The following is a 27,075-nucleotide window of genomic DNA, read 5'->3' on the forward strand; positions in this document are numbered from 1 at the left end:
TTCAATGAAAAATCAGCATATGATTATTTTAAATATTAAAATTGAAGGTTTTATTAAATAAATCAATATCCAGAAGTGTAAGCTGGAAAATTATTCATTCAAAATATTTCTAACTATCAACAGTTTTATAATTGAAAAAATAATAATAATTGAAAACATTATAATAATTCTTTTAAAAATCACACAAAACACAGTTCTGAAAATATGTTATATTGAATTTTGATTTTAAAAAGATATTGTGGATTCAAACCTTCTTTTTGATTGACATTAATGAGCTTAATCACCTGCTATGTAAAGTCAAAGAGAAATTAGAAATCTGTTGAGATGTCTGGTGACTGAAGTTTACAATTTGAGTTACCACAAAAAAGTTCTGGATCACAGCTAGAACTGAATTTCCTACAATTTCTGAAATGCTATTCAGCACCATATACTTTATGTGAAAAGACCTTTTTTTTTTTTTTTTTTTTAATTTTTTTATTTTATTTAACACTTATTAAATACAAATATCAACACTGAACCTCCAATGATGAAGATGTTACAAACATGATGTAGATACTTTACCTCTAGCACTGCCAAATACTTTACAAAGATTTAATTTATGTTTATCAAGATTTCATTTTATTTGTTTGTTTCAGCAGCAGAATTTGCATCCATCTTGTTAAAATGTGATTTTCTGTTATTTATTTTTGCATACTTGAAGCAAATGTTAAAATTATTTCATTTCACGCACATATTGTTAACCAAAGAAATAAATTACTTGTGGTAAAATATTTATTTTTATAGCTTTATTTTATACTTAATATCTAAGGTTTCAAAAAAAATCTTGGTGATAAAAAGGGGTCATGACTGAAAAAAGTTTAAGAAAACCTGGTTTAAAGAATAAATGCTTGTATTTTCCTCCTTTTAATTGCATAAAAATAGCTATTTTAATCCACCCCCCCCCCCACACACACACACAAAAAAAAAAAAAAATAAATAAATAAATAAATAAAAAGATAAGGAAACTGCTGTCTTATCATTAACATTATTCAAAACTGCAAAACATTTACAATGTAATATGAAAACTCCAGATTACATTATAATACTTCAGAGGGCATTTCTCATCCAGTAAATAAAAATAACACATACTGTTATCAACTTATAAAATTAAATCTTAAATGTTAAAAAGTTAAACCTCAATTCACAGAAAGAATTTTAATTGTGAAAGCTATTTGTTTCTCTACAAATAGCTTTTCACCAGCAGCTTTCATTTTGTTATGCTGAAAAGCAATGTTCTTTTATAATAAGGAAGATAAATGAAAAATCTAAAAATGTTTCAATTGGCCATAACACCTAATCTTAATATGCATTGGGTAAAAACTGCTATTAAAAACAATAATATCCCTTTGAAGTGTTGATAAATAATATAACATTTTGATATTACTACATAATAAATATAAAATTATTATCATAAATGTACATCTCAGAATTTCAAAAAAATATTTTGTGTTTGTGCTCAAAATTAGAATTAAATGTCAGTAATTCTTAAAGCTACAACTAACAAACAAACAAACAAAAAATCACATTTAAAAAATAATAAAATTGAGAGTTCACTTTCAAGAAATGTTAGTCTAATTTACATAAAATAACCAAATGCAAATCTTGTATACATGCGGGGGGGGGGGGGGACTTCAGCCATTTTTGAGGCTCTTGATTTCCTAAAATTTCCCTGCATAAATTTTTAGAATACCTTATTTTAAAGGTAACAAGTTACTTTATACTACTACATTTTAAAATAATAACAAAATTTAAAAAATATAACAACAATAAAAAAAACTTCATAAAAAATTCTCTGAACTTTACATTACATTGAAAATTGTATTAGCAAAAACACAGATAATATTGAACTGAAATATTATTAAAAAATTCATTTGATATTTAACTTAAATAAAAGCATCTTTCGTTTCTCTGACAATCTTCATTTTAAAACTCTCAGGAGGAATTATTTTAATGTGAAAAGGCACTTGTTATTAGCTATAAAAGTAGTGCTAGATATTAAAACAATATAATGATAACCATAATCTAGTTTATAATAGAATTTTTCTGGAAAGTAACAGGTCTTCTTTTCTTTCTATATGTATTTACACTTTGCTAGGAATCAGAACATCCTCCTTTGTCTCCAAGAACATGTACAACAAAGCATACAGCACAGCAATTAGTACCACCAAAGATCCAACCATAATTGAAATATCCTGAAAAGAAAGAAAAAAATAAGAAACTAACAGGTAATAATTTTAAGTATATAATTAAATAACAAAAAAAAAATATTTTATTTAACATTTACAAAACTAATACACAATTCCAAACCTCAGCAAGAAAATATTACTTGATGTATCAAAATTTCAAACTAAAAATATATTTTTAAAAGGAAAAATATTCTTAAATAAACATAAAAGAAAAACGAAGCATTCCTTTCAAGATACACTAATTAGTACATTTTATCTACCAAATATTAAAATTAGAGCTTTGACTTTTTCTTAACATTGGTAGGATGTTAAGCAAAACTTTAGGAACTTCATTAAGAAATATTGGTTCATAATTTAACACATAGAAGCTATTTAGCGCAATAAAATGTAGCATAATAAGTGAATGTGTGAAAAATGATAACAAAAAACATGGAGCCACTGAGGTTTAAATACTGATTAATATATTTTGATATATATGACTGGTTTAGTTACAGTCTTTGATTAGTCTAATTCTACCAGTAGAAACAACAGAAAAGAAAACAACATTTTAAGAATATCACTAAATCTAGATAACGAAGAAAATTCTACTTTCCAGTGTTCGTCTACAAGCAATAGCAAAAAAAATGCTTAAAAAAGCAGAGCAGATTTCTAGAGGCATATATATACAAACCATTAAAACATAATACAAAATACCAACAATGACCAACTAAAATTTTATCTAGTTGCACAAGCTTAACAGATAATTGAAATATCACTGCAATGTCATAATTTGGAAATTATCAAAAAAGGTGGAAACTATACTGATGTTGATTATATTTTTATTATAAAATGCTGATGAAATAACATTGAATAATCAACATGCAGTTTTGCTATGTTGCTGCAAATAATTCTTATCTTAATAAAATTTCAGGGGGTTAAAATATAAGAAATATTTAACCTTCCCAAATCAAATTTTAAATAATATTATGTTCAAATAGCACATTTTTTCTTCAAATAAAACTGTGTATGACAGACCTTTATGTACAGAAATTACAAGATTTAAATACCAAATCATGTTATGCAGAAACTGAAACTCCAACAGACATTTATGATTACAATAAAAAAGATTTTAACATTTTTTAGATAATCTGCTGTATGTAGTTTTAAATATAATTATTACAAGTTCCTAACTCCAACTTAACAATATTTCCACAGACATGCTCCCTATATTTTTCAGACAAATTGAAAAATTCCATGCACATAGACTGTGATTTTTAAGTCATTTTATTTAGGCTATGAAAATTTTTAATCCAAATTTTAGCAGAATAAAGTATTTGTATTTAATAATTACACACGTTAAACAAATAGAAAGATGAAAGATTTTATATTGTAAAAACATTCAGAAATCAAACAAAAATTTAAGGAATAACAAAAAACATAATCACATCCAATTTTACTTATGGTAATAGAAATTAAATGGTTAATGGTTTACCTGTTAAAGGACAGCTTAATTTAATTTCACTCTATAACATATTATATTTTGTACCTTTTAGATGAAATATCTTTGTTAATGGATTAAATTTGTATTTCTCGTGAAAATAAAAGCTTGAGAACAGAAACATATATATAGATATATGTATATTATTTTATCACCATTTATTAATGTTTATATATAAATGTATTGATAATCATGTAATATGTGATCTACTGCTTTTATTTATTTATTGTTGTCATTTAATCATTTGAATATGGAAGCTATTGATTTTTTATGCAGTTATTATTATCGAATTATGAAACTACTGAACTTTAATTTGACTAAAGTGAAGAATAAGAACATGTGATGATTTAGACTAGAAGAGAAACACACTAATGTGACAATCAAAATCGTAAAAACAACCTTGTATTTAGCTTAAGTAGCTGCCCTCGAAATCGATTGAGTGTTTCAATATACTTACGCTAAATACAAGGTTGTTTTTATGATTTTGATGTGATGATTTCCATGTTAGATAATGATTTTGTTCTAGGAATCTTACTTTTCCATTGATTTAAAAATGATTTTGTTTCGACAAACTTTTTATTTTAATTTAATTTATTTATTTTTGGATAGCTGGGATTAATAGGATTGAGAGATATTTCTACATTGTGAAATATTAGAACAACAGTAAAGAATTATATACTAGGTATAATGTTTAATGTGTACAATGCCAAGATTGTGCACAATACCTAGTTTATGCAGTTCTCTGATATTTTTCCATTAAAATTTTATGGAGAGTTAAAAGTCAAGTGGTTGGGTGATAAGGGAAGAGAGGTAAGAGACTCTCAGATCCACCCCCCCCCAGAGCACTCTCCTTCAAAACTGGAGTAGATTACACAAGTTGTATTGCCCCTATATGTTCAAATAGCATGTTTGTTATTTTGAAATTTCAACAATCAAAAACGTGTATTTGATATAACCCTGGAATTTTCACAGATCACAAAATAAACTCTTTGACTTCTAAAACAAGAATGATAGAAATTTTATTTTTAATGTGCAGCATTATAATTTCTCTCCCCAGGGTTGATAAAATTTTAGAGGGGGTTAATGATGATCTAGGAGTGGATAGCCAAATATGCACCAGCAAATTGATTGGCATATCAAGACTCCATTGATTACTAAAAAAATTATTAATAAAATTTATAACTAACTGTTTATACTACATCATGTAATTAGAAAGAAATCACAGAAAATAAATACAAGAGGAAAAATATACCAAATTTATTTAATGCATTTTAAAAATCAATAATATTTTCTTATAAACTTTTTATGCAATAAGTGCAATATAAAAAGGTAAAATGCAATAAAAAATTATGAAAAATGGAAAACTAGAAATAAGTTAAGTATTTTTTAGCATGTGATTTCAAATTGAAATTAAGGAATTTTATGCCAACTATTAAAAAAGAAAAAATGCAGCAATACATCATGTGCAGTCACCACATTAATTAAAATTTAACTTTTGTGCAATTAGAATCTGTGATTTTGTTTCTGAAAACATGTTTATATCTGTTATTAATTTAAAAAATTAGAATTAAAAAAAATTAAAATAATAATAATACAAAAAATATTTAGACATAAATCTAATAAACAATTTTTCAAAAATTTTGTTCATACATTTAATCTAATTGTTAATTTTAAATTATTTACAGCCCACCAGCGGCCAAGCGGTAAAGTCGCTGAACACTGGTAGTTCGGTCCGAGGTTCGAATCCCGCGAACGGGCTGGCTGCATGGGCGTTTTCGTGGTTTTCCCCATGTGTAACGTATATACGAGCCAGTTTCCCTTAGAAAGTCCTCCACGAAGGCTTCCCTCCCCTTAGGCAGATAGCCCTCGAGGCTTTGCCATAATCACACACACATAAATTATTTACATGCAGTTATTTGTATTATGATTATATTGTATACTGTATATTATAGAGTAAATGAAGAACACCACACCTTTGAAAGGAGTCAATGCAAAAAAATTCTCTGCTTGGAAACTACAAGTGATATTCTGTGGTAACAGCATACATAAAAGGAATGATACATGCTATATGTAAAGTTTTCTTTCTTCTATATGCATTTCTTAATTAGTAATAATTTGTTATTAATTACAATTTTTGTTGTGATACAGATATGCAATATTAACTGCAGTTTTCTAGGTCAGGTAACAGTGATGTATGTACTAAGAATGATATCTAACATAAAAAAAGGTTACTTTTTTTTGCATGTATTTCTCATACAGTATTCATTTATTATTACTATTTCATTTTAATAGTCCATTTTCTTAATTTTGCTATTACGTGCAATATTTTTTACAAAGGATAGATTATACATTTAGTGTTAATTTTTTTGCATTAATATCTTTCCCTTTTCCTTTCTTTAAAAGTTATAATTTTACTTCTAATTTAGTATATGTACTTAATTCAAGAACTGATTACAGTATTTAAAATTATTTACAACAAAATCTATCATGTTATTTATAAGTTTTCCATTCTATAAATTTATGTATTTTGTTCTATGTATTTAATCTAAAAATTGACTTTTTTAATATCATTATTATTATTACTATATCATTTTTTTTAAAACTAGATATTGTATTTCAGTTCATTTGTGATTCATTTTATGAATCTTATTTCTTATTGTTTGTATTTTTTGTAGCAGTTTCTTAGAAAGTACCATTCAATTCTTAAAAACAGGATAAATTTACACTCAGAACTATTAATTACAAAATCTGACATGCTATTTTTTGGCACTTTAATGTGTGCATTTTAAGTTGTAATGAAAACAGAAAAACAGAAAAAATTACTACACAAGCACTGTAAAATAACATTAAAATTTTCATTTCATTTTATACTGATATTAACAGGATAAACAAGAATTTTGAGTATACTGAGGTTTATTCATTTTTTTTAAATCACAAGGATGCATAACAAGCTGCTATGTATTTCAAAAAGCAGCAGTTTGGCAAGAGACATTAATCTAAATTATTTGGCTTAGTTCCATTGTTAGAATTTTGTTTTAAAATTCATCATTAATTTCAGGCCCACAATTTTATTTTTTGTCATGTATGATCAAGAATACAGCTACAAATTAATAATAATAACTATAAAATTAATAATAATAACACTATATTATTATACTATAATAATACTACAAAATTACATTTTACTGTATTCATTCCTAGCAGAACATGTTATGAATTTTTTATATATTTAATTACTTATCAGTCTTAAAATTTTTATCCTTGGTATTTCTATGATTTTTCTCCTAAAACTTTTTGTTTTGTATGAAAAAATTTTCTCTTTTTTACTTTTGCAAAGAATGAGTATATAATTAGAATATAACAATTTAAATATAGGTACTTTTTTTGCAACATATAAACAAAGATTACCTATATCAGAGTGCACTTTTATAATTAAAATTAACTTAAAGCAAAGGATGAACAGTTACATCACAAAATAACATAATTTAAAAAGTATTAGAGAACTTCTCCATTAAAGGAGGAAAAGGTAAAGGCACTTTTATACCAATATAATAATGGTCAGTTTTTAATTATTTGTTTGTTATGATTACAGAGGATAAATTTTCATAAGCTTAAATACTTAATTCAAAGAATATTTATAGAAAAATTAGAAATAAGAACTACTTTATATGTGTTACTAATATTTTGCTTGGCTTGAGCTTTCGACTTTGCCTCTTTCAAATCCGCTTTTGATTTCTTATAATCTTGTTTGCCTAAATCAAAAATTGAATAAATAACAAGAAGTAAGAGATGAATTATACATAAAAATGAACATTTTGAAACAGAATTAAGAGTGGAACCTATTTTATTAGGATGAAATTATGGCAATGACAGAGTGTGTCACTACAAAATCTGCATCAACTTGCATATTACATATTTCTAAAAACAGTATCAAACATGATTGAATGAAAAAAGTAACAGAATAAATAGTAAACTTTATCATTTACAAAAATTAATATTATAATGTATAAAAACATTAATATATATATGTTACCGTGAAAGACCGAAATTGGAGAATGTCGACTTTCACCAGAGAATGTCAACATTCACCAAATGCGTTGGTGAAAGATTGAATATTGCATTACATTCTTATACATTCGGACCCTCACCGGTGTATGTTGACAATCACAGATATGCTCTGGTGTAGGTCGAAAAGAGAGGAGTATATGTACGTGCTGTCATTGCAAAAGGAAGTGTTCCACAAATAAATTCCGTTGTAAAAGCAAGGACCTCTTGTGCAATTCAAAGTGTCCTAATAGTTTAAGTTGTTGCAGTAAATTTTTAACTTCTATTAGTTTCCTTTCTCATTTTGAATGTACTGTGTGTTTTAAGTTCTTATATTCTTAAGTTCTCATTTTAAGTCTCAAGTGCGTTTTTTCGAGACTGAATTACGGAGAAGAAAATATAATATTCTTATATGTTCACCATTCACCATTAGCGCATGGTGAATGTCGACATTTACCAGTGTAAGCCAGAAATAAGAGTATTTGGAAAATATTTCAGACATGCACCAAGCGACTATGTGAATGTTGACATTCACCGGTGAAAGTCGACATTCTCCAGATTTCGGTGTTTCACCGTAACGTATATAACCGTAACGGCACGTACCCTAACGTATATAACCATAACCATAACCATAACGGCATAATTTAAATTTTTATTTATTTATCATAATTCTAATTTTTTCCCTCAGGATTCTTATAAGCAAAATTAATATTTCAGTTTGTGTTTATGAAAAGGTTTTGTGATATATGTAAGAATTTGAAATAAATTATATTGATACAGTAGTTCTTGGAAAGCATATAAGTTGGATAAATTGCAAAATGCCAGCTTTGAAGATTTTACCATTAACCGCAAATGTCATTTTATGGATCCTGAAAGTGGGTATCATACATGAATAATACAAAAGCTATTAGGCAGAGCTAAATGGTGTAATAAACCATTGTCAAGCAGTGCCCATAATCTGAGCACTGCTTGACAGCATCCTGATTCTTATTTGTCCAAATTTATGTGCAGACATTTACAATAAAAAACTTATATTTCCTTTGCAGTGTTGAAAGAAAAAAAATTACATGCCTCCATTTTAATTTCAATTATGTTTAGTCATTCTTATGGATTGTAATAAAAAAGTGCAATACATGAAATTAACCTTTCATCTGAATTAAAATAATATCCTGATAAATATTACCATTATGCTTCCTTCTTTGCATGACAGTTACTATAATAAACATTGGCATCAAGAATAGCTTGGCAGTTTTTTATGGTCCTGATAATGAAATTGCACCAAGCGTGGGTACGTAAATATATATGTAGTATATCCCCCAACAATTCTCCACTTTTCCAAACAGTTCACCAGTGTAACTGCAAATTAGATCCCTTTTATGGAAATTTCCACACTGTACCACAGATGTGGACTCCATGCAGCAGCTTTTACTGTCTTCAGCAAAATCTCAGACTAAGTTTCCTGCATACATAGAGTGTAATGTGGTTTGCTTAAAGGCATCATATCATGTCTCTTTTTTACATCTCCTTTTAGGATTTTGATGTTGAAGTTGTGTGCAATGGCAAATTTTTGTAATTCTCTAATATTTTTAAGTGAAGAAAAGATTGCTGTGCACATGGAAAGAACAACAGTGAAAAAAGTGAGAAGTATGCTGTAACATAGTCAAATAATCAAGAGATGTTGTAGGCTAAATGAACTTACTTTTATATTTATGTACAGATTACATCTAAAAAAACTTTAAAATACATTTTCTCTACAATGGAGGGAGCAAAACCGTGCATCCATTTCTTTTTCTTTCCATTTCAGTCTCCTCTTTTTACTCCCACCTACGACTGGAGAAAATTTTGCCCCCTTCCAGCAGAGGCAAGAATAGGGTTCTCTGTCCCTTCTCTACAGGTGAAGCCAAGTCAGGTATACCCCCCCAAAAGTTCTCTTCCTGTCTCCACATTCCTTGAGAAAAATACACATTGCAGTGCATATCATGTGTTGAAAAAGGAAAGGTTAAAAAAAAAAAATGGCACTAAGTACATCATTGAAATAGACAAGTAAGCGAAATGTACAGGCGCGGTGAGATGGCTCCCCGCAAAGCAGTTTCAGGGTTGCTATAAAATGGCAAGGGAAGGCAGGGTTGCCACATTTGTGAGAGAAATCGTCCTTTTGGTGACATTTGGCGATATGCCATGAACGGATGGAGAACCTTCTGGAACGAATTCTTACCGGTTTAGCCCAGAATGTTCTCGTACACAAGCTAAAAGCTATATAAACCCTGCTGGTGCACAGTCAGTTAGGGTATGTCTCTCATAGAGTGTGTGTGCCTCGTCTAACGAGCTGATAGTCAGTCATTGAGCGAGTGTCTTGAAGTCTAGTGCCGAGTTGGTCGTCGAGTGCATCAAGAGAGTCTTTTAGTGTATCGTGAGATAGTACATCGTCGAATTTTGTCTTAGACTGTGCTGAGTCGAGAGCTATACTCTTGTGTATCGTCGAGTGCATCGCAAGTTGCAGCGTGGAGAGTCTCGAGAGTACGTGGAGTTCCGAGAACGACCAAGCTGTACTCTGATGCTTTGCGGTAAAGCTCTCTCCACCGTGATAGCTTGATAACCTGAAGGCTGTGTCGCTGATAGTGTCAGCGTGTTTATAGTAGTTCATCGACGACTGTAAAACGTGTTTTGGAGCTGTCCTGACAAAAACTGGTAAATAAAGTGTATTTCGATACTTCAACAAATGTCGTCGTTATTCACTCCAAATCTACGAACCCCGTACATACGTAAAGGAAGAAAATAACGTAGCAACTGATGTCAGAAGAAAAAGAAAAAAACGCAACAGACGTAAAGATACCCAAACAAACATTTGTTTCCAAAGTCAGTAAATAGTTTGCAACTTTTTAGAGGCAATCAAATAGTCAGGTAATACCAGGAGCTGTTTTTATTCATAACAGTATGTAATTTAATTGTATATAAACAAGAACATAAAATGTTTGATTATCTGCCCCCGCCCTCTGAAAAGTCACCAACTCATGTCTTTGTGAATAGGTGATATATGTTTGTTTGGCTATCTTAATGGCTCATAAGTTCATAAATAATGCTTTTTATATTCATAAATAATAAAAAAGTAATTTAAAAAATGAGGAAAAACACAAATGTGTATGGTAGATATTAACATTTTTATAATAAATAAATGTATTTTTTTAGCTAATTAAATATAATGTTTGTTAAACACATGCACTCAAATATGCATGTGTTGAATATTGTCAAGTGAATTCTCAAAAATATGCTAAAAACATAGGAATTCAACTAAGATTTGAAAACCAAGGTGAGGTGCAGTAATTAGAAAGTACTAAACAAGGATTTCCAATGTGGTTGGTATTGTCCCCTCCCCCCAGGAATCAATAAAACTTTAGAGGAAGTCATTGATACAAAGGGTCAATTGCAGTTGAAAAGCTGAGTATGCACTGGCCAGTGATAAGCATAATTAAGATCACACTGATTACAAAAACACATAGGTATGTTAAGCTTTGTAATTTAAAAATCATCCGAGAAAAATATCCCATTATAAAATTAGTTAGTTACCTGACCAACTATATTGAATTTTCGCTCTTCTTAACTAGTGGAAGCAGACTTTTAATAGTTTACTACAGAAAACATGAAACAGGTTGAATATTTTTGGACAAGATGATTTAAGAATTAAATTAAGCAATTTCTGTCAAATGATAAAAAAATTACAAGCACAACCACTATATTAATTAAAATCCAACTTTTGTGCAAGTAGAATTTGTGATATTATTTCTGAGAAAATGTTTATATTTGTAAAATTAAATATAATAATAATAATGTGAAAAATAATAAACCACAAATTATACAAACACATGAACATATAATTAAAAACAAAATGTAAAAAATAATAAAATACAAATTTAATAAAACAATAATTTCAAAATTTTCATTCATATTCTCAGTCTAATTGTTGCCTTATGTGCAATTATTTGTGTTATGCTTATATTTTATGCTGTATATTATTAAAAAAAAGTAAGGGGACAAATGAATGAAACTATTCTTTTAAAAGGGTCTATACATCCCTGTACTAAAAGTTCTAGCAAACTTTTTTATGAAACTTTAAACTCAATAATATTGGTCGATTTCTCTTATAAATATGGTTCTTTAATTCCATTTATAACTTAGCTTCATCATTTCTAATGATGTTTATTTTTCTGTTCTACTATTACACACAAATTATATTTGTTTATAATACTGATTAACTTAGTATTTAGAGTATAATAGAGTAACTTATTATTTGTTTATAATACAATTTAACCTATTCTGTTAATTAAACTCTTGAAATTATATGTCTTAATAGTATTATTCTATTTATAACATAGGTTATTTCTTTGGTACTATTCTGTTATCGGGACCAAATTCAGAAATATATGTATACATGCATGTGCCTATGTATGTGCATATATATTTATATATGGGTTCATACACACAGATACATATGAACACATATGCATGCACACATGAACACATTCATCCATACATTTCTGAAGCCGATCCTGGTAACAGAAGAGCACCATTTCTTTTTCCTGGATCTTAGACTGACCATGGATGTCATCCCTGGTATCACAGCAATAAATCATAAGTTGATTGTGGTACCCACAGCAAAGAACATAGAATGCTCAGAATGCCATCCTCAAAAAATTTTTGCATAAATTTCTTCCAATTTTAATCTTGGGTAAATACTTTCAAGTTAAAAAGCAGTTGGCCTTTAAAAAGAACCAAATATTTTTTATGCATCGTAATGAGGATTTTATGCATTGCATTTTATTATTTAATATTTTTATACATTGTAATGTCTTTATGTATTGTAACCAAATATTTTTATGCATTATAAAAATATTTTTATATACAGCAATATATGATCAGTAAAAATTTTAATAACTTACCAATTTGTTTTCTGTACTGATCAACAGGCAAAGCATTTTGCGTATCTTTGTTCCTACCCATTCTATGGCAATAGTTTACTAGAATGTAAAATATCAGATAGCTTAAAACTTTCCATCCTGAAATAATTTTAAATTCTCGAAACTCTTGGCATATATACTAAGTATACAAAGTTTAAATACATAATCAGTTATTATAAAGGAAGATATGAAATGAATTATAACATAAAGTGAGAAACAAAATATAAATTTGTGATAATATACATTTTTCATGTAATAAATCACTTGTATAAGCACATTTTATTTGTTGTCATATTTCAATATAAACTCGCTTGATATTTATTTTCGTACAAAGGAAAATTTCTTACAAATATTATCATATGTGCGCTACTTTTCTGCTTATTAAGCAAGAATCTGATCGATATGATATAGCTGGGAAACATACATAAACAATTCAAACCCAAACATGTTTACACAGCTGTCATAGGAACATATCAGTATGAGTCGAGAGGTATCTAGCTACAAAATAAGGAATGATTGACAAATGAGTGAACTGAAATAAGTGAACGGCATATTATGAAAATCGGACTTTCTTTTTAAAGAAACATATATTATAAAGATATAAATAATACGATAATAAATATCTTACGCAGTTCATATTTTTAATGAAGAAATATTAAAAGGAAATACATGCGTGTGACTTTTTCATCTGTAAGAAATAAAGAAAGATATGCGAAATTGGCAACAACCTCTTGAAGAGGCGTTCATTTGTTTACAGCTGTGGGAATTATGATCGGTTGATTAACTCCTCTCTGTTACAAACAACAGACCAGGAAACTAGGGCATGGATTGGATTAGAAACATTAAGCAGTTGTAAAAATTTTTATTTTTGTTGTATTTTCCCAATTTTTTAAGTATAATTATATTTTGGACTGCTTTATAAAGCTTTTTTTTATTTGTAATCATTCTTTCACGTCTGTATTTGTACACATAATTTCCGAAATGCATCAAGAAGTAAAGCTATGCGTTTTGGGGGTTAGTTCTTCAAAAACGTGTTTTTATAAATTAAATTTTACGACAGCAAAAATTTCAAAGTTTTTAGACCGTAATTTAAAGTTGGTGATTTATTTATTTATTTAGGATTCCGGTGTGGGAAAATCGAGTATTGTTCAACGTTTTGTACATAATACTTTTAACCCATCCGTCGAAAGTACAATTGGGTATGTGTGAACTATTGTCTATTGTTTTAATAGTATAAACTTATAAACTTCATAGTTTCATAAACTTCCTTAGAATTGCTTTTCCTTTCGTCATTTTTATTTCTTAAAATAGAAATTTGTCCTTTTGTATGGTCTATAAAATACATAGCTGATTAATTTTTTAGAGCATCTTTCATGACAAAATGTATGCTTGTTGATGACTGCACATATAAATTCAACATATGGGATACAGCTGGTCAAGAACGGGTAAGAATAACTCCTTTTTCCCAAAAGTAATAACCATTTTCGTTTTAATGTAACAGTGATGGTTGTTTTAATAATGATAATTAATGTGTGTTTATTGTGTTATGCACATAATTTGATAAAAATAGATATCATATCTAAATTTATGCACAGAACTTTTACTTATTAATTTATTTTTATTTTAATAAACCTTAATGATACTTTCTTATTTAAGCAGCTATTGCTTCAACTTTTGTAATATCTAGAAGGTGCATGTTATGAATTTGGCAGTTAAATTTGTCAAATATCTAATAAAACTAAGGAACTACTCTAATATGCGCCCTCAAGTCTCGGCAAAAATTTTTGGTGAGAAACTCCATGCTGCCATATTACTATCTAAATTTTTTGTCTACATTTCGAACTTTAAGTCTAAAATGTCTCTAAAAATGCAGTTTTCGTACATGAAAAAACCACGTTTTAAACACAAAATTTAAGTTAAAAATCCGAAACAAAACAAAAAATTTAGATAGCAAAAACATAAAGTTGTTAACCAAAAATATTTGACAAGAATCTATGTACACAGCGATATGTTTTAACATATAAAAAATCTATGAATGGCACAAACTAACGAATCTATGAACTACGCACACCTCGCTTTAATAAATTAACATAACAACAATAAATTTCAAAGAACACCACGTACACAGCATCCTGTTTCAACTTTAAGAAACATCTGCAAATTGCACAATCTAGACAGTACGCACTAATCAACAAAATAAACTAAAATTTCAAACAATTCAAAAAAACAATAACAACAACAGAAATTCATACTAAAAAAACAATGAACATAATATTCTACAAAATCAGAACAAGAATAAAATAAAATGCACTTACCATGAATTAATGCTTTTTCAAACAGCAGAAATACCAATTTCATACTGCCTTTAACATGCTGCCACATAATCACTATCGTATTTATATGACAGCCAGACACACTATCCAGAAAATTCATACTATGGTTCACAAATAATCACAAATCCCTACTTTTATCATGCTCAGCCACTAAAAATAATTTCCCAGACACTCTATCCACACTTCCAAATACCCACTGCCTCTCAACAGGATGGCCACGATGATATTTCCTTTTGCCGAACTTCAATTCAACAACTTCCACCATTTTATCTTTTCCCCTATCTTCTCAGACACAGAGCAAGACCCAAACCAACGAACTCCAGCGTAAGATTTTTCAACATCAGCAGGGTTGCCGCACAACATGCAATTGCGCCAAAAACCATCGCAGAACACATATCGCCACATTTGGTGAAATTAGGGCATCTATCGGAGTTGTAGAAAACTAATTGCAATTGCTACTTTAATAACTTTTTTAATTATAAAACTTCTGTGATTATCATGTAAACTTGTAAACTTTATTCACTCATTCAGTTACTCTAAGTCTTTTTCCAATAATTGTGGGAAGAGGAAAGTAACTTCTTTTATGTTTGAATTTTTTAAACTTCATATAAATGATAAAAAAAAACTCAAACGGAAATTTTTATTTGATATACAGTGAAACCTCAGTTCATGAAGTTAATTCATTCTTGAAGACCATTAGTCTACCGAAATGTTCGTAAACCAAAATAATTTCCTCAAAGGAATTAATGTAAATTTAATTAATTCATTCCTGAGTCACAGGCGCTTGCTCACTTAAACTTTACAACAGTGCTTTGTGTACAAGTTCATAGTAAAATAAGAAAATAGCACGACCAAATTAGTGTTTGGCATGTAGTGTTCCTTACTGATTTGCAAACAGCCATTACTGCTTTTGCAAGTGACACATGCACCCACTGCATTAAGACACACAACAGATGTGAAATTCTAGCCAGACTTATCACTGATGGTTGAATCATCCACCTATAGATTCCAAATCATGTTGGTATCCATAAGAATGAATTGACTATTGAGTTAGTTAAGAAGAGCAACCCTGCCTTAACTGGACATACTAACCTCCCTAACATCGACCAAACACATCTCTGATGCCTCGGTTAAAAGCAAAAAAAAAAAATGTGGGGTAAAGAAATGGGAGAGCTGATTTTCAGGCTTTCAAATACACTGACCTCTCAGCATAGTCGCATCCAGCCAATGCTGGGAAGCCCATCACCAAATGGTAGAACTGCCAAATGCTGTCATTGGCTAAAATAAAGTAAACTGAAAGATACAGTGCTTATTTTTAAATTTGGTTAATCTTTGGATTATGGTAACTTGGCGATTTGGCGAAAATTTGGTGACCAACCCTGCTACAGCAACCTGTGCATTTTTGTTTGGACGTCATTTTGTTTTCACAAAGTAAAGGCATGTTTTTTTTTTTTTTTTTTTTTTTTTTTTGGTTTTTTTTTACTTCACATTTTTTTTCAACAATCTGCTAGCCGAATTACGCTTATGCTAGAACTTTTATGGAACAAAAGTGCTTAATCATGACGAAGATTAGGTGCGAAATTGAGAGAAAGTGCAGAATCGCAAACTGCTTGCCGCGTTTTTAAGAATTGCACATACACGGTATCCATGTACACGTCGACCTATTTTCACTTAAAAAAAAACATCCCAGAATTGCACAAAAATGGCATTGCGCACACTCTTGACTTTATCTACGTACACTGCTAAAGTCCTAGCTAGTAACCTTTATCGCCTTACCAAAATGTCGCCAAACAACCTGTTATCATATTCCAAAGATTAGCCTTAAATTTTTTAGCATGTTTTTTAAGAAACACTATGTTTTTAAATGCCTTTTCATTTAATTATCATCTGTGTTTTTAGGTGCGAAAAAAATCTTTCTTTCTTTATTATAATTTTAAATGTTTCATAATTTTACTTAGTCAACGTCATATGCTAAAACAGAATTTCTTTTCTTTTTTTTTTTCTAAATTTAGTTTTCTTTTAGTATAGATCCCTAGCTCCAATGTATTACAGAAATGCTGGAGCAGCAGTGATTGTTTATGATGTTACAAGTCATGTAAGAATTCATTTATCATTTTATGAAATCTTTCTGCCACAAATATTGTTTTCTATTCATAATTATCTTTCCAAAATAATTATCAATCTAAAATGTATATTTCTGTGTAATATTTTCAGTTGGTTTTAAATGACAAATTCAAATTTTAAATGTATGTTTAGAAATTTTGTACTTTCTGATCGCCTGCATTTTCCTCTGCATAAAGTAATATTTCTTTGGTGACTAATTTTTGCCAATCTAAAACATGACAAAAGCCATAATCAAAACCGTGGTGCATTAAGAATTATATAAATAGTAATGAAATGACAAAATAAAAAATGCAAGAAACATACAATTTAAATTTTGTTTACACTTATCACATATTTCAAAATCTTTAATTTTTTTTATTTCATTTCAAATACATTTAGTTCAAGTAAAGTGTTTCAAAATTGTCAAAACTGTAAAAAGATAATCATAATTTTGATATCAGAAACTTTTTTTTTCTCCCCCCGGCAATTAAAATGCTTTCATATAGTCAAAAATGCCTTAGTTATTTAAGAATAACTTTTATTATTTTTAACTGCTTTATAACATTATTCTGCATGTTTTTCATTTTTTTAGATTATATGTTGTATCTTCTCTAGCTCTATTGCTTGGTAAAACTTCGACTGCATAATGTGTATACTTGAAAAATTAAAAATATGTATTCAAATTGTTTTTTATATTGTATATTTCATGAGAACAGTATGTATGTAAGGAAACATTGAACTTTAGATTAATCACGTTAATAACCTAACTATTTATAATAGCTCATAATATTTATGAAATCATGGTGTAATGTATTTTTCCTTCCATGCATACTAAGGAATAACAATATTTGAAAGGTAATCAGCTTTAAATTCTCTTTTCATTACCTAAATTATTATAGTGTTTCTTTTTTCTCTGTTTTATATATTATAAAAACACTGAAGTGTTCCACGTAACTTTGTTGTAAAAAAATACTTAAAATTATTAAAAGTTATTAAAGTTTTAAAAAATTAATTTAGTGAAAACTATGTACTGTAATACAACAAATTCAGGTCTTTATACAGTTTGAATTATGTAGTTTGAAATGTTTTTAATTTATATAATTGTTTAGTTTGAAGTATTTTAAGTTTATATAGTTTTTTAGTTTGTTTACATAGTTTTTAGGTAGTTTTGTTTTAAGTGTATATATAAGTATATATAAGTTTCTCAAAATTCAAGCTGTTGCAGCTAAAAAGGAATGTATGCAAAATTAAATGTTGGATATTCAAGCTGATAAAAATGTATGGGTTAAAGAATATTCAAAGAACAAAATACTGAACATGCAAAATTTATTCGTTATTTTGTTCTTGATAATAATAAGTTAATAAATCTTAAACATACTGTAATTCGTGAATAATTTATTCTGAAACATTATTTTTACTTTATAAATCAATTCACCATTCAAATTTTATGATTTTCAAGAGGAATTGGATGTATAATCTGATTCTTCAAAAAAGATATGCACAGTAGTGTGTAAACAGAATGGCCAAAAATCCAATCAAGAGAGCATCGAGGATTCAGTGTGATAGAACATGCTCATGCATGCCTAGTGTATGCTGCATATGGGTAGACTATAAAAGCAGAGAGGGTATAGTTAGCATTTCAGTGGAAGATATTGCATAGTACATTTCATGAATTATGCCTTATTGTATGGAAATTTCCTGTTATGTTTTTACCACCGATCCTCGAATTCCATATCACAGATTATGTTCCTACTGCATTGATATAAATATTAACGAGACATAGTGCACAATAAAAATTAAGCTTTATTTAGGAACTTCGCGCACACTGCCCGACAGCCTGCCTGTCTCGCTCTGCTCGCTACTCGTAAGAAACTTCTCCTCTAGGGTTGCCACACTTATCGGAGGGTGCAAGGCGCGCTCCTTATCGCCATCACCACAGAGTTTCCCCCCAGTTCCTTTAATGGCTATTCAAAGGAACGACATAGGTTATGAAATTATCTCAGAGTATCCGTACTGTCGGGTATTTTTACATGATTACAAAATTAGAATAGATCAAAATGAAATTCAATATATAACAAGGTATTGACACATATAATAAACATGAAATAACAAGAAATATGTTAAGATATGAATTTAAAAAAAAATGTTTTAAATTGTTATGTAAGAAGCAAGTTTCTTAGGGAAGTGAACATGTCTTCCCGATCTGGTGACAGTTTGTGTCTTAGAGAGTTCGTTTGCAGATTTATTCTGCTGAACTGTCTTTAAGTCTTTATTTGTTTTCAGTTCAGGCAAATTAGAGTCCGAAAGCAAATAGGCTGGTTTCACATGGTCTATAGACACAGTAGATTTCAGACCGTTAATATCAATTGTGAAAGTTTTGTCCGTTCTAGAAAGAACTTTATGCGGACCTGTATATGGTTGGCACAGAGGTGGCTTGACTCGATCGACACGTAAGTATACATGCGTACACGACTTTAAGGTAGCACTTACGTAACATTTTTCTTGGCTATGTGCAGATGTTGCTATTGGATTCAACTGTTGCATTCTATGCCTAAGATTCGTGATAAATTGTGTGTCATACGGAGATATCTTAGATGACGTTATCATATCACTAGGCAGCTTGAGAGTTGTGCCGTACACCAGTTCAGCACAAGATGACTGTAGATCTTCCTTTACGGCTGTCCGAATACCAAGCATAACAACTGGTAGTGTTTCAGTCCAGTTATTGGTCTCGTGAGCCTTGAGAGAAGATTTTAAATGTCGATGAAATCGTTCAACAATGCCGTTGGACATTGGATGATAGGCTGTTGTTGTGATTCTGTTCGTACCCAAAATGCGCGTGAATTCTGCAAAAAGTGCGGATCTCATTTGAGAACCTTGGTCTGTTGTTATGATCGATGGGCAGCCAAAACGAGATATCCAACAGTTGAAGATGGCTCTGCAAATGGTTTCCGTTTTCATATCCGGGATGGGAATGGCTTCAGGCCATCTGGAGAATCTATCTATTAGAGTCAAAAGGTACACATTGCCTTCTGATGGAGGTAACGGTCCGACGATATCCATATGGATTTCTGAAAAACGTGCATCAGGAAGAGAGAATGTGCCCAGTGGTGCTTTAGTATGCCTAGTAATTTTCGATTTTTGGCAAGATTCACAGGATTTCACCCAATTTTTGATATGACGTTTCATATCGGGCCATACATAACGAGAACAAATAAGCTTCGTAGTAGCTGCAATTCCTGGATGTGACAGATTATGCAGATGATTAAAGATGAGTCTGCGAAAGGAATTCGGAACAAATGGACGAGGAATGTCCGTTGATATGTCACAAAGAATATTACCATCAGAATATTGGCACGGTTTAAATTCCAGTTTCAAAGATGATGTGTTGTTTTTGAGAAGGTCTTGTACCTCCGGATCATGCCGTTGAGCTTCCGAAAATTTTTTAAAATCCAAAAATGGAGATTTTGTTATGGAATCAATTTCGATTCTTGAAAGAGCGTCAGCAACGACGTTTTTTGAACCTTGCACATGCCTAATATCAGTAGAGTACTGAGAAATAAAATCTAAATGTCGCAATTGTCGAGGTGAACATTTATGAGGGTTCTGTTTAAAAGCGTATATTAACGGTTTTTGATCCGTATAAATTATAAAATTTCTGCCCTCTAACATGTGTCGGAATTTCTTAATTGCAGAATAAATAGAAAATAATTCCCTATCGTACGCGGACCATTTCTGTTGACTTTTACTGAGTTTCATAGAGAAAAATGCTATAGGTTCCCATGTTTGTTGAGACAACTGCATAAGTGTGCCGCCGATTGCGACGTCTGAGGCATCTACCCAGATGCTTAGCTGGGCTCCGGGAATAGGGTGTCTCAAAAGGGTAGCCTGAGCAATGGCATTTTTGGCAGCAACAAAGGCTTGTTCAGCATTCTCGTTCCAATTTAATTGTGGGGATGAATCCTGAACACGAGAACGAGATTTCTTTTTATTAATATAGCTTTCTAACAATTTTATTAAAGGAGAAAGAATATGTGCTGCTTTAGGTATGAAACATCTGTAAAAGTTAAACATGCCTAAAAATCGGTGAAGCTGAGTGAGAGTGGTAGGTTGAGGAAAATCTAAAATACATTTGACTTTGTCAGGAAGAGGTTCAATTCCGTTTTCACTAAGGTGAAAACCTAAGAAATCAATAGATGTTTGACCAAAGGTGCATTTTGAAACATTTATGCAAAGTCCATATTGCTGAAGTTTGGAAAATAAAGCTTTCAAATGCCTGCAATGTTCCTCAGAATCTTTAGAGGCTATGAGCAAGTCATCGACAAAAACGTAAATGCCTTCTAAATCCCGTGTGACTTCATCTATAAAACGTTGAAAAGTCGCAGATGCATTGCATAAGCCGAATTGCATACGGATACTTTCGAATAAACCGAATGGTGTGCATATGGCGGTTTTGTGGATGTCGGCTGGGTTAATTGGTATTTGATGGTATGCCTTAATCAGGTCGACATGACTAAAAATTTTAGTACCGTGCAATGCAGCAGTAAAATCGGCTAAACATGGAATAGGGTATTTGTCTTTTATTGTTTGAGCGTTCAATGCTCGATAATCTCCTACAGGTCTCCATTCCAGACTTCCCTTTTTTGGAACCATGTGAAGTGGGGATGCATAATTGCTGCTCGAAGGTCTCAAATGCCCCAATTGCATCATAGTTTGAAATTCTTGTTTTGCTATTTTTAAGCGATCTGGAGCTAACCGACGAGGTTTTGCAACCACAGGTGGACCTTTAGTTATGATATAATGAACGGTGTTGTGTTTAACAGGTTGGTTAGGATCTGGTAATCTAGTAACTGAAGGAAATTCTTTTAAAATTTTGTGATATGGTGTATCACTAAATACAGTTTTTACTGAATAAATGCTTGCATTTTTCACGCAACTGACGGTTTTAAAATGCGTTTTTAAATCTTTGAGACATTTGTTTCTGAGATCAGGCACCAATTCAAAGAAATGGAGAAAATCTGCTCCAAGAATGGGTGTACTAACATTTGCTATAAGAAAAGTCCATGTAAACTGTCGTCTTAATTTGAAATCCAAAGAAAGTGTTTTTTGACCATAAACATGAATAGTAGAAGAATTGGCAGCGAAAAGTGTTTGTTGGGACAAATTCCGTTTTTGAGAATTATTTGCTGGAAGTAAGGACACGTCAGAGCCGGTATCGACCAAGAATGAAAGGTTTGTTCTACGGTCACGAACGAACACGCGACGTGAAACTTGAGGCAAAGAATAAGTCGCCTCTATTCTTTGCTGGTTTCGTTTCCCTGCCATGAACAAGGTTTTGTACATTTGTCATCTCTACACTTTTTCCCAAAACGTCTATGATACCAGCAAACAGAATAATCTCTCCTTTTGGAATTGCTTCTTTCCTTATTGCTATCTCCGCGATTTGGTGAGCGACCACGAGAAAGAGAAATGCGATCAATACGTTTGTTTAATTTTTCTATTTGTTTAAATAATTTATCCTCAAGAGACTGATCGACTGTGCGAGAAACGGCACAAGTCCCTGGGGTTGGATTTACTTCTAAAATTCTGTCGGCAATTTCTGCAGCTTTATCTACAGTTAAATTGGAAACCGCTGCCAAAATAGACTGAACAGTCGAAGGCAAACGTTGAAGGAATAATTCTAACATTAAGTTATCAGGAACATTTAAAGATTCTGCTCGACGTTTCATATTTCTAAGCAAATCGGAAGGTTTTCGAGAACCTAATTCTTCTCCAGATAATAATTGGCGAATTTCTTGCTGAGAAGATTCTCCTGAACGATTTATTAGCTCAGTTTTAAGCTTTGCATATGGATCAATAGGGTCTGGTTTCATAAGTAAATCCCGTACTAGTGATGCGATATCTGGAGGAAGATGAGAAACTACATAATTATATTTAGTAATGGATTCTGTGATAGGTTTGGGGTTGGCAAGAGCAAAAGTACTTTCACACATAATAAACCATAAAGATAGGTCTGATCGGTTATAAACCGGAATTTGGACGGCATGAACATCAGACATTGTGCAAGGTTTTTAAGCCAAAATAAAAGCAAAAATTTAACTAAAGAAATGAAATTAAATGATAAGTAGAAAACAGAATTATAAAATGATCTATAATTACTACTCATCTGTGATTCGGAGGATGAAAACCAATGTAATCCATTACTTCTGGTTTGGAGATCTTGAGTGATGGCTTGTAGTCAAAACCGAAAGTGCTTGAGAACTGTTCATACGATTTAACACAGTCCAGGTTACCATTATGGAAATTTCCTGTTATGTTTTTACCACCGATCCTCGAATTCCATATCACAGATTATGTTCCTACTGCATTGATATAAATATTAACGAGACATAGTGCACAATAAAAATTAAGCTTTATTTAGGAACTTCGCGCACACTGCCCGACAGCCTGCCTGTCTCGCTCTGCTCGCTACTCGTAAGAAACTTCTCCTCTAGGGTTGCCACACTTATCGGAGGGCGCAAGGCGCGCTCCTTATCGCCATCACCACAATTGCTATTGAATAGTGTATTATCCAACAATCTTGTTAAAAACATCTGTATTATTGTACTCAAGATTGAATCATTGAGAAGTTGGAGAAAGATCAAAGTGTGACTAACATGGCAAAAGGCAGGCTAATGCTTGGTGGAGATTGAAATTCTACATCTTTTAAGGAGGTTCAACCACCTACTGTACCAAAATTCTTTTACTTTACATGTTTTTCATTGTGCTCTGAGCCCTGAGTTCCTATTCATAGATGCAAAGCCGCAATTAGCATTATTATAAGTAGAATCATTATAAGTAGCTACTAGAAAATAAAGAAATGAAAATGTGAAATGTAGTTATTTTTCTAATTAGCACTATATGGTATAAAGAGTAAATATAGTTATTATCTTTTCTAGCTATCAGTTAAGAAAGATTCTCATCATTTTTAATTTTAGGTAATTGCATCAACTCAATGCAGTATATATATTTCTATCTAAAAATAGTTTATTCCCAAAGCATATCTTCAACTGCCAGGCTTATCATTGCTGCACTTTACCAACTTGGCTCACCACCACAAGATATCCTTTGTAATCCTCGTGCTCTAGATCTGGCAGGGCTTGTCCTACAGACTTTTGGCTCCATTTAGCATCTTTTCCATATATGAGACAACAACAATATTTGTTTATTAGGAACATGCAGTTTAACATCTTTCTTCTAACATTTAATATTGTGATGATAACACCCTTTCTATAACAAGATTAAAATTTCAAAATTACTTTATTTCTATTTAATACATTGATTAAAATTATATTGTACTTTTTATTTAGTAATTGGTTAAAACAAATTCACTACTAATAATTTTGTGTGTCATACTGAAACTGACTACTTATAATGAGGGTACTCATAAAAAATTTGTTTTTAGCTACATTCTGGTTAATTTAGTCTGGTTTATTAGTATTTGGATAATTAGTCTATCTGTAAAATTAAACTTTGGCTATTGAAATATTTATGCTGTAGATGAAAGTGTATCATTTTTTATATCTATACGTAAATGTCAGATTTTTTCATTTTATTAATTAAAATTTGTTTTTCAGAATACATTTACATCAGTAAAAGGCTGGATTAGGGAGCTGCAGTTGCATGGTTCTTCAAATGTTATAATGGCTATAGCTGGGAATAAATCTGATCTAGAAGGCAGACGAGAAGTAACATACAAAGGTAACTATAATAATGTGCATGCATTTTAAAAGTGTCTGAAAAACAGTTGCTAAAATGACGATCAAATTAATTTAAAAATCAATAAACACAAAATATCATAAAATAGATTTTTTTTTTAAATTTTAATGTCTTAAACTGTTTTCATATGCAGCAGTCTTTCAAGCTGTTGCCAACCAGCTGGGGGAGGAAAATGTAACTTTAAAAACATGCATTAGTGGTTATGTATTCTGTGGTTGAAGATAAGAAAATTTTTCTGTGAATATATAGTGAGAAATGCATACTTTCATATTTTATGAGTTACGAGATGCCAATGACCATCAATGACAAATAAATGTGTAGGGTAACTTAATATATAACATGTTTTAAAATAAAAGTATCTAATGTGGGCTGTGTATAAGTGTGGCTGAAAATAAACAAAATCTGTTCCGTGAACATAGACTGGAAAATGGATTATAATGCATAAAACATCAATGATAAATATACACGAAGATTAGCTGCTTACCTAATGTGGACTGTTGGCAATACATTGGACTGTACCTTCAATATGCTGCTGGAATTCATAAACAGATCTTAATATTCATTGCAAGATACTCAATGCTTGTCTGCATTATCTTAATATTGATCTTCAATGTTCCCTAACTGATAAATGGCACATTTCCTGTTTGCATAAGAATTTTTTTGTTTAACTTCAGCTCTATAATGTATTTCAAATATTTAGTGACTTTTACCCCAAGACACCATATACATCTTCTTTCTGCACAAGTCTTAATTTATTTTATCAGCATTATCTTTAAGTTTCTTTTCATAATAATGGCTTGAAGAAAAACTGGAATTAAAAATTTCAGAAGTGAGCAAATGGTATTCTTGTATTATGTTATTTGAGATAAGTATAAAGTAAGTTAGTAAAGGTGTGATAAAATCTTTTGCCTGATTTTAAGAGGTTGTGAATGCCTACTATCAGTCCCTGAGATTGTTTTGCCTTTTAAACAGGATAGAACTCATTTTTGACTGCACTATTTTATGACCACTTCAAGCAATCATAGTAAGTAGCCTTCCACAAAGCTTCCCTCTTACTCATTGCTAGTAAATTTAAGTTAAATTAATGTAAAAGATTTTGAGTGATCAATAGGATTAATTGTAAAGTAGAATTGTTAAAATTCCACTCCCCTAAACCATCTCATTAATTTACTTTTATTTTTATTTTGTGTTTATTAAAACTTTTTTTACTGCATTTGATGTTTGTACTAATTAACTTCTACATTTTGATTCTTAACAGACAGATAACCAAATAAAATAAATATAGATAATATGCAAAAAAAAATTAATATTTGGTAAAATTAACTGCTATAGAAGGGGGCATTGAAATTTTGTTTTCTTTTGAAAAGGGTGGTTGGCCAGAAAAATGGGAACTTCTAGTGTAGAATCTTTAAAACAGAATTAAAGTGTGCTTGCTCTTGCTATCAGGTTTTTGTGAATAATTCGAAAATAGTGAAGAAATCAGCCAAAGTGGATCCCAATTTTCTGAAAAAATACATAACCAATAACAAAGCAAGTACCAGCTTTTTAACTAGAGCCATTACATGGTGTTGTGTTAGATCTACGCTATTCTACAGATTTATTAGAGCTTGGTAAATATTTGCACAGTTTGCCTTAAACCTAAATAAGAAGAAAATTACTGTCTACCAGAGATTTAAAAAAAAAATTACCTTCCCTGAAATGAAGCATCTTTATTTTGTGTAAAGCCCAGCAATACTGAGTATTTCAGCAAGTTAAATAGATGCAGTGAGAGTAACTGACTGTTGTATATTATAATAATCTTATAATTAGTATAATACAATTTTAAAATATTTTTATAATATAAATGCTTGTAGCTTGGTTTTCTCACTTTAATCACCAATAAATCAAGTTATACTATCAGATACGCTATCATATATTAGTCCTAGCAAGTGTTTCTATTCCTTGAGGCATAAGGTCTTTAATTTGTCATGCAAACAACCTGGTGAATTGCCCCTTTTCAGTGGTGTTGGAATTGATATATGATCTTTAGCTTCCAAATTAAAACATTGCATTTCCACGGGTGTTTTTGCAGTTTTACCTTGTAACGTGTATACGAGCCTTTTTACCTTAAAAAATTCTTTGCAAAGACATCCCTCCCCATTGACAGTTAGTCTTCAAATGCTTTGCCATAATTAAAATAAACC

The 27,075-nt window shown here is 30.6% G+C and overlaps 2 protein-coding genes across 7 annotated transcripts in view; one reads left to right on the forward strand and one right to left on the reverse strand.

Moving 5' to 3' along the window:
* Positions 1 to 447: 447 nt before the first annotated feature.
* LOC146996001 (triple QxxK/R motif-containing protein-like) lies at positions 448 to 13,191 on the reverse strand. 2 transcript variants are annotated; one of them, XM_085822594.1, is made up of 4 exons: positions 13,046 to 13,191; positions 12,681 to 12,758; positions 7,366 to 7,454; positions 448 to 2,231 (listed from the first exon to the last, which is right to left on the reverse strand). In XM_085822594.1, exons 2-4 carry the CDS (start codon positions 12,739 to 12,741, stop codon positions 2,121 to 2,123), a joined length of 261 nt encoding a protein of 86 aa, XP_085678720.1. In that variant the 5' UTR covers positions 12,742 to 12,758; positions 13,046 to 13,191; the 3' UTR covers positions 448 to 2,120. The 2 variants fall into 2 exon arrangements, with proteins under 2 accessions (XP_085678720.1, XP_085678721.1); XM_085822595.1 differs by having other exon boundaries at positions 12,681 to 12,797; positions 13,046 to 13,173.
* A 254-nt stretch (positions 13,192 to 13,445) lies between these two features.
* LOC118182034 (ras-related protein Rab-22A-like) overlaps positions 13,446 to 27,075 on the forward strand; it is a 29,872-nt gene continuing 16,242 nt past the window's right edge. Inside the window, exons 1-5 of one of the 5 annotated variants that reach the window (XM_085822590.1) lie at positions 13,446 to 13,712; positions 13,818 to 13,897; positions 14,062 to 14,143; positions 17,055 to 17,126; positions 24,751 to 24,874. In XM_085822590.1, the coding sequence (XP_085678716.1) occupies positions 13,680 to 13,712; positions 13,818 to 13,897; positions 14,062 to 14,143; positions 17,055 to 17,126; positions 24,751 to 24,874 (391 nt within the window). In that variant the 5' untranslated portion in view covers positions 13,446 to 13,679. The remainder of the gene's footprint in view (positions 13,713 to 13,817; positions 13,898 to 14,061; positions 14,144 to 17,054; positions 17,127 to 24,750; positions 24,875 to 27,075) is intronic. The other 4 variants (XM_035351303.2, XM_085822592.1, XM_085822593.1 and 1 more) reach the window with 4 other exon arrangements.

This window comes from Stegodyphus dumicola, chromosome 8 (genome assembly GCF_044657685.1).
Source record: "Stegodyphus dumicola isolate Sdum_Otavi_A_Nest chromosome 8, ASM4465768v1".
Lineage (NCBI taxonomy): Eukaryota > Metazoa > Arthropoda > Arachnida > Araneae > Eresidae > Stegodyphus > Stegodyphus dumicola.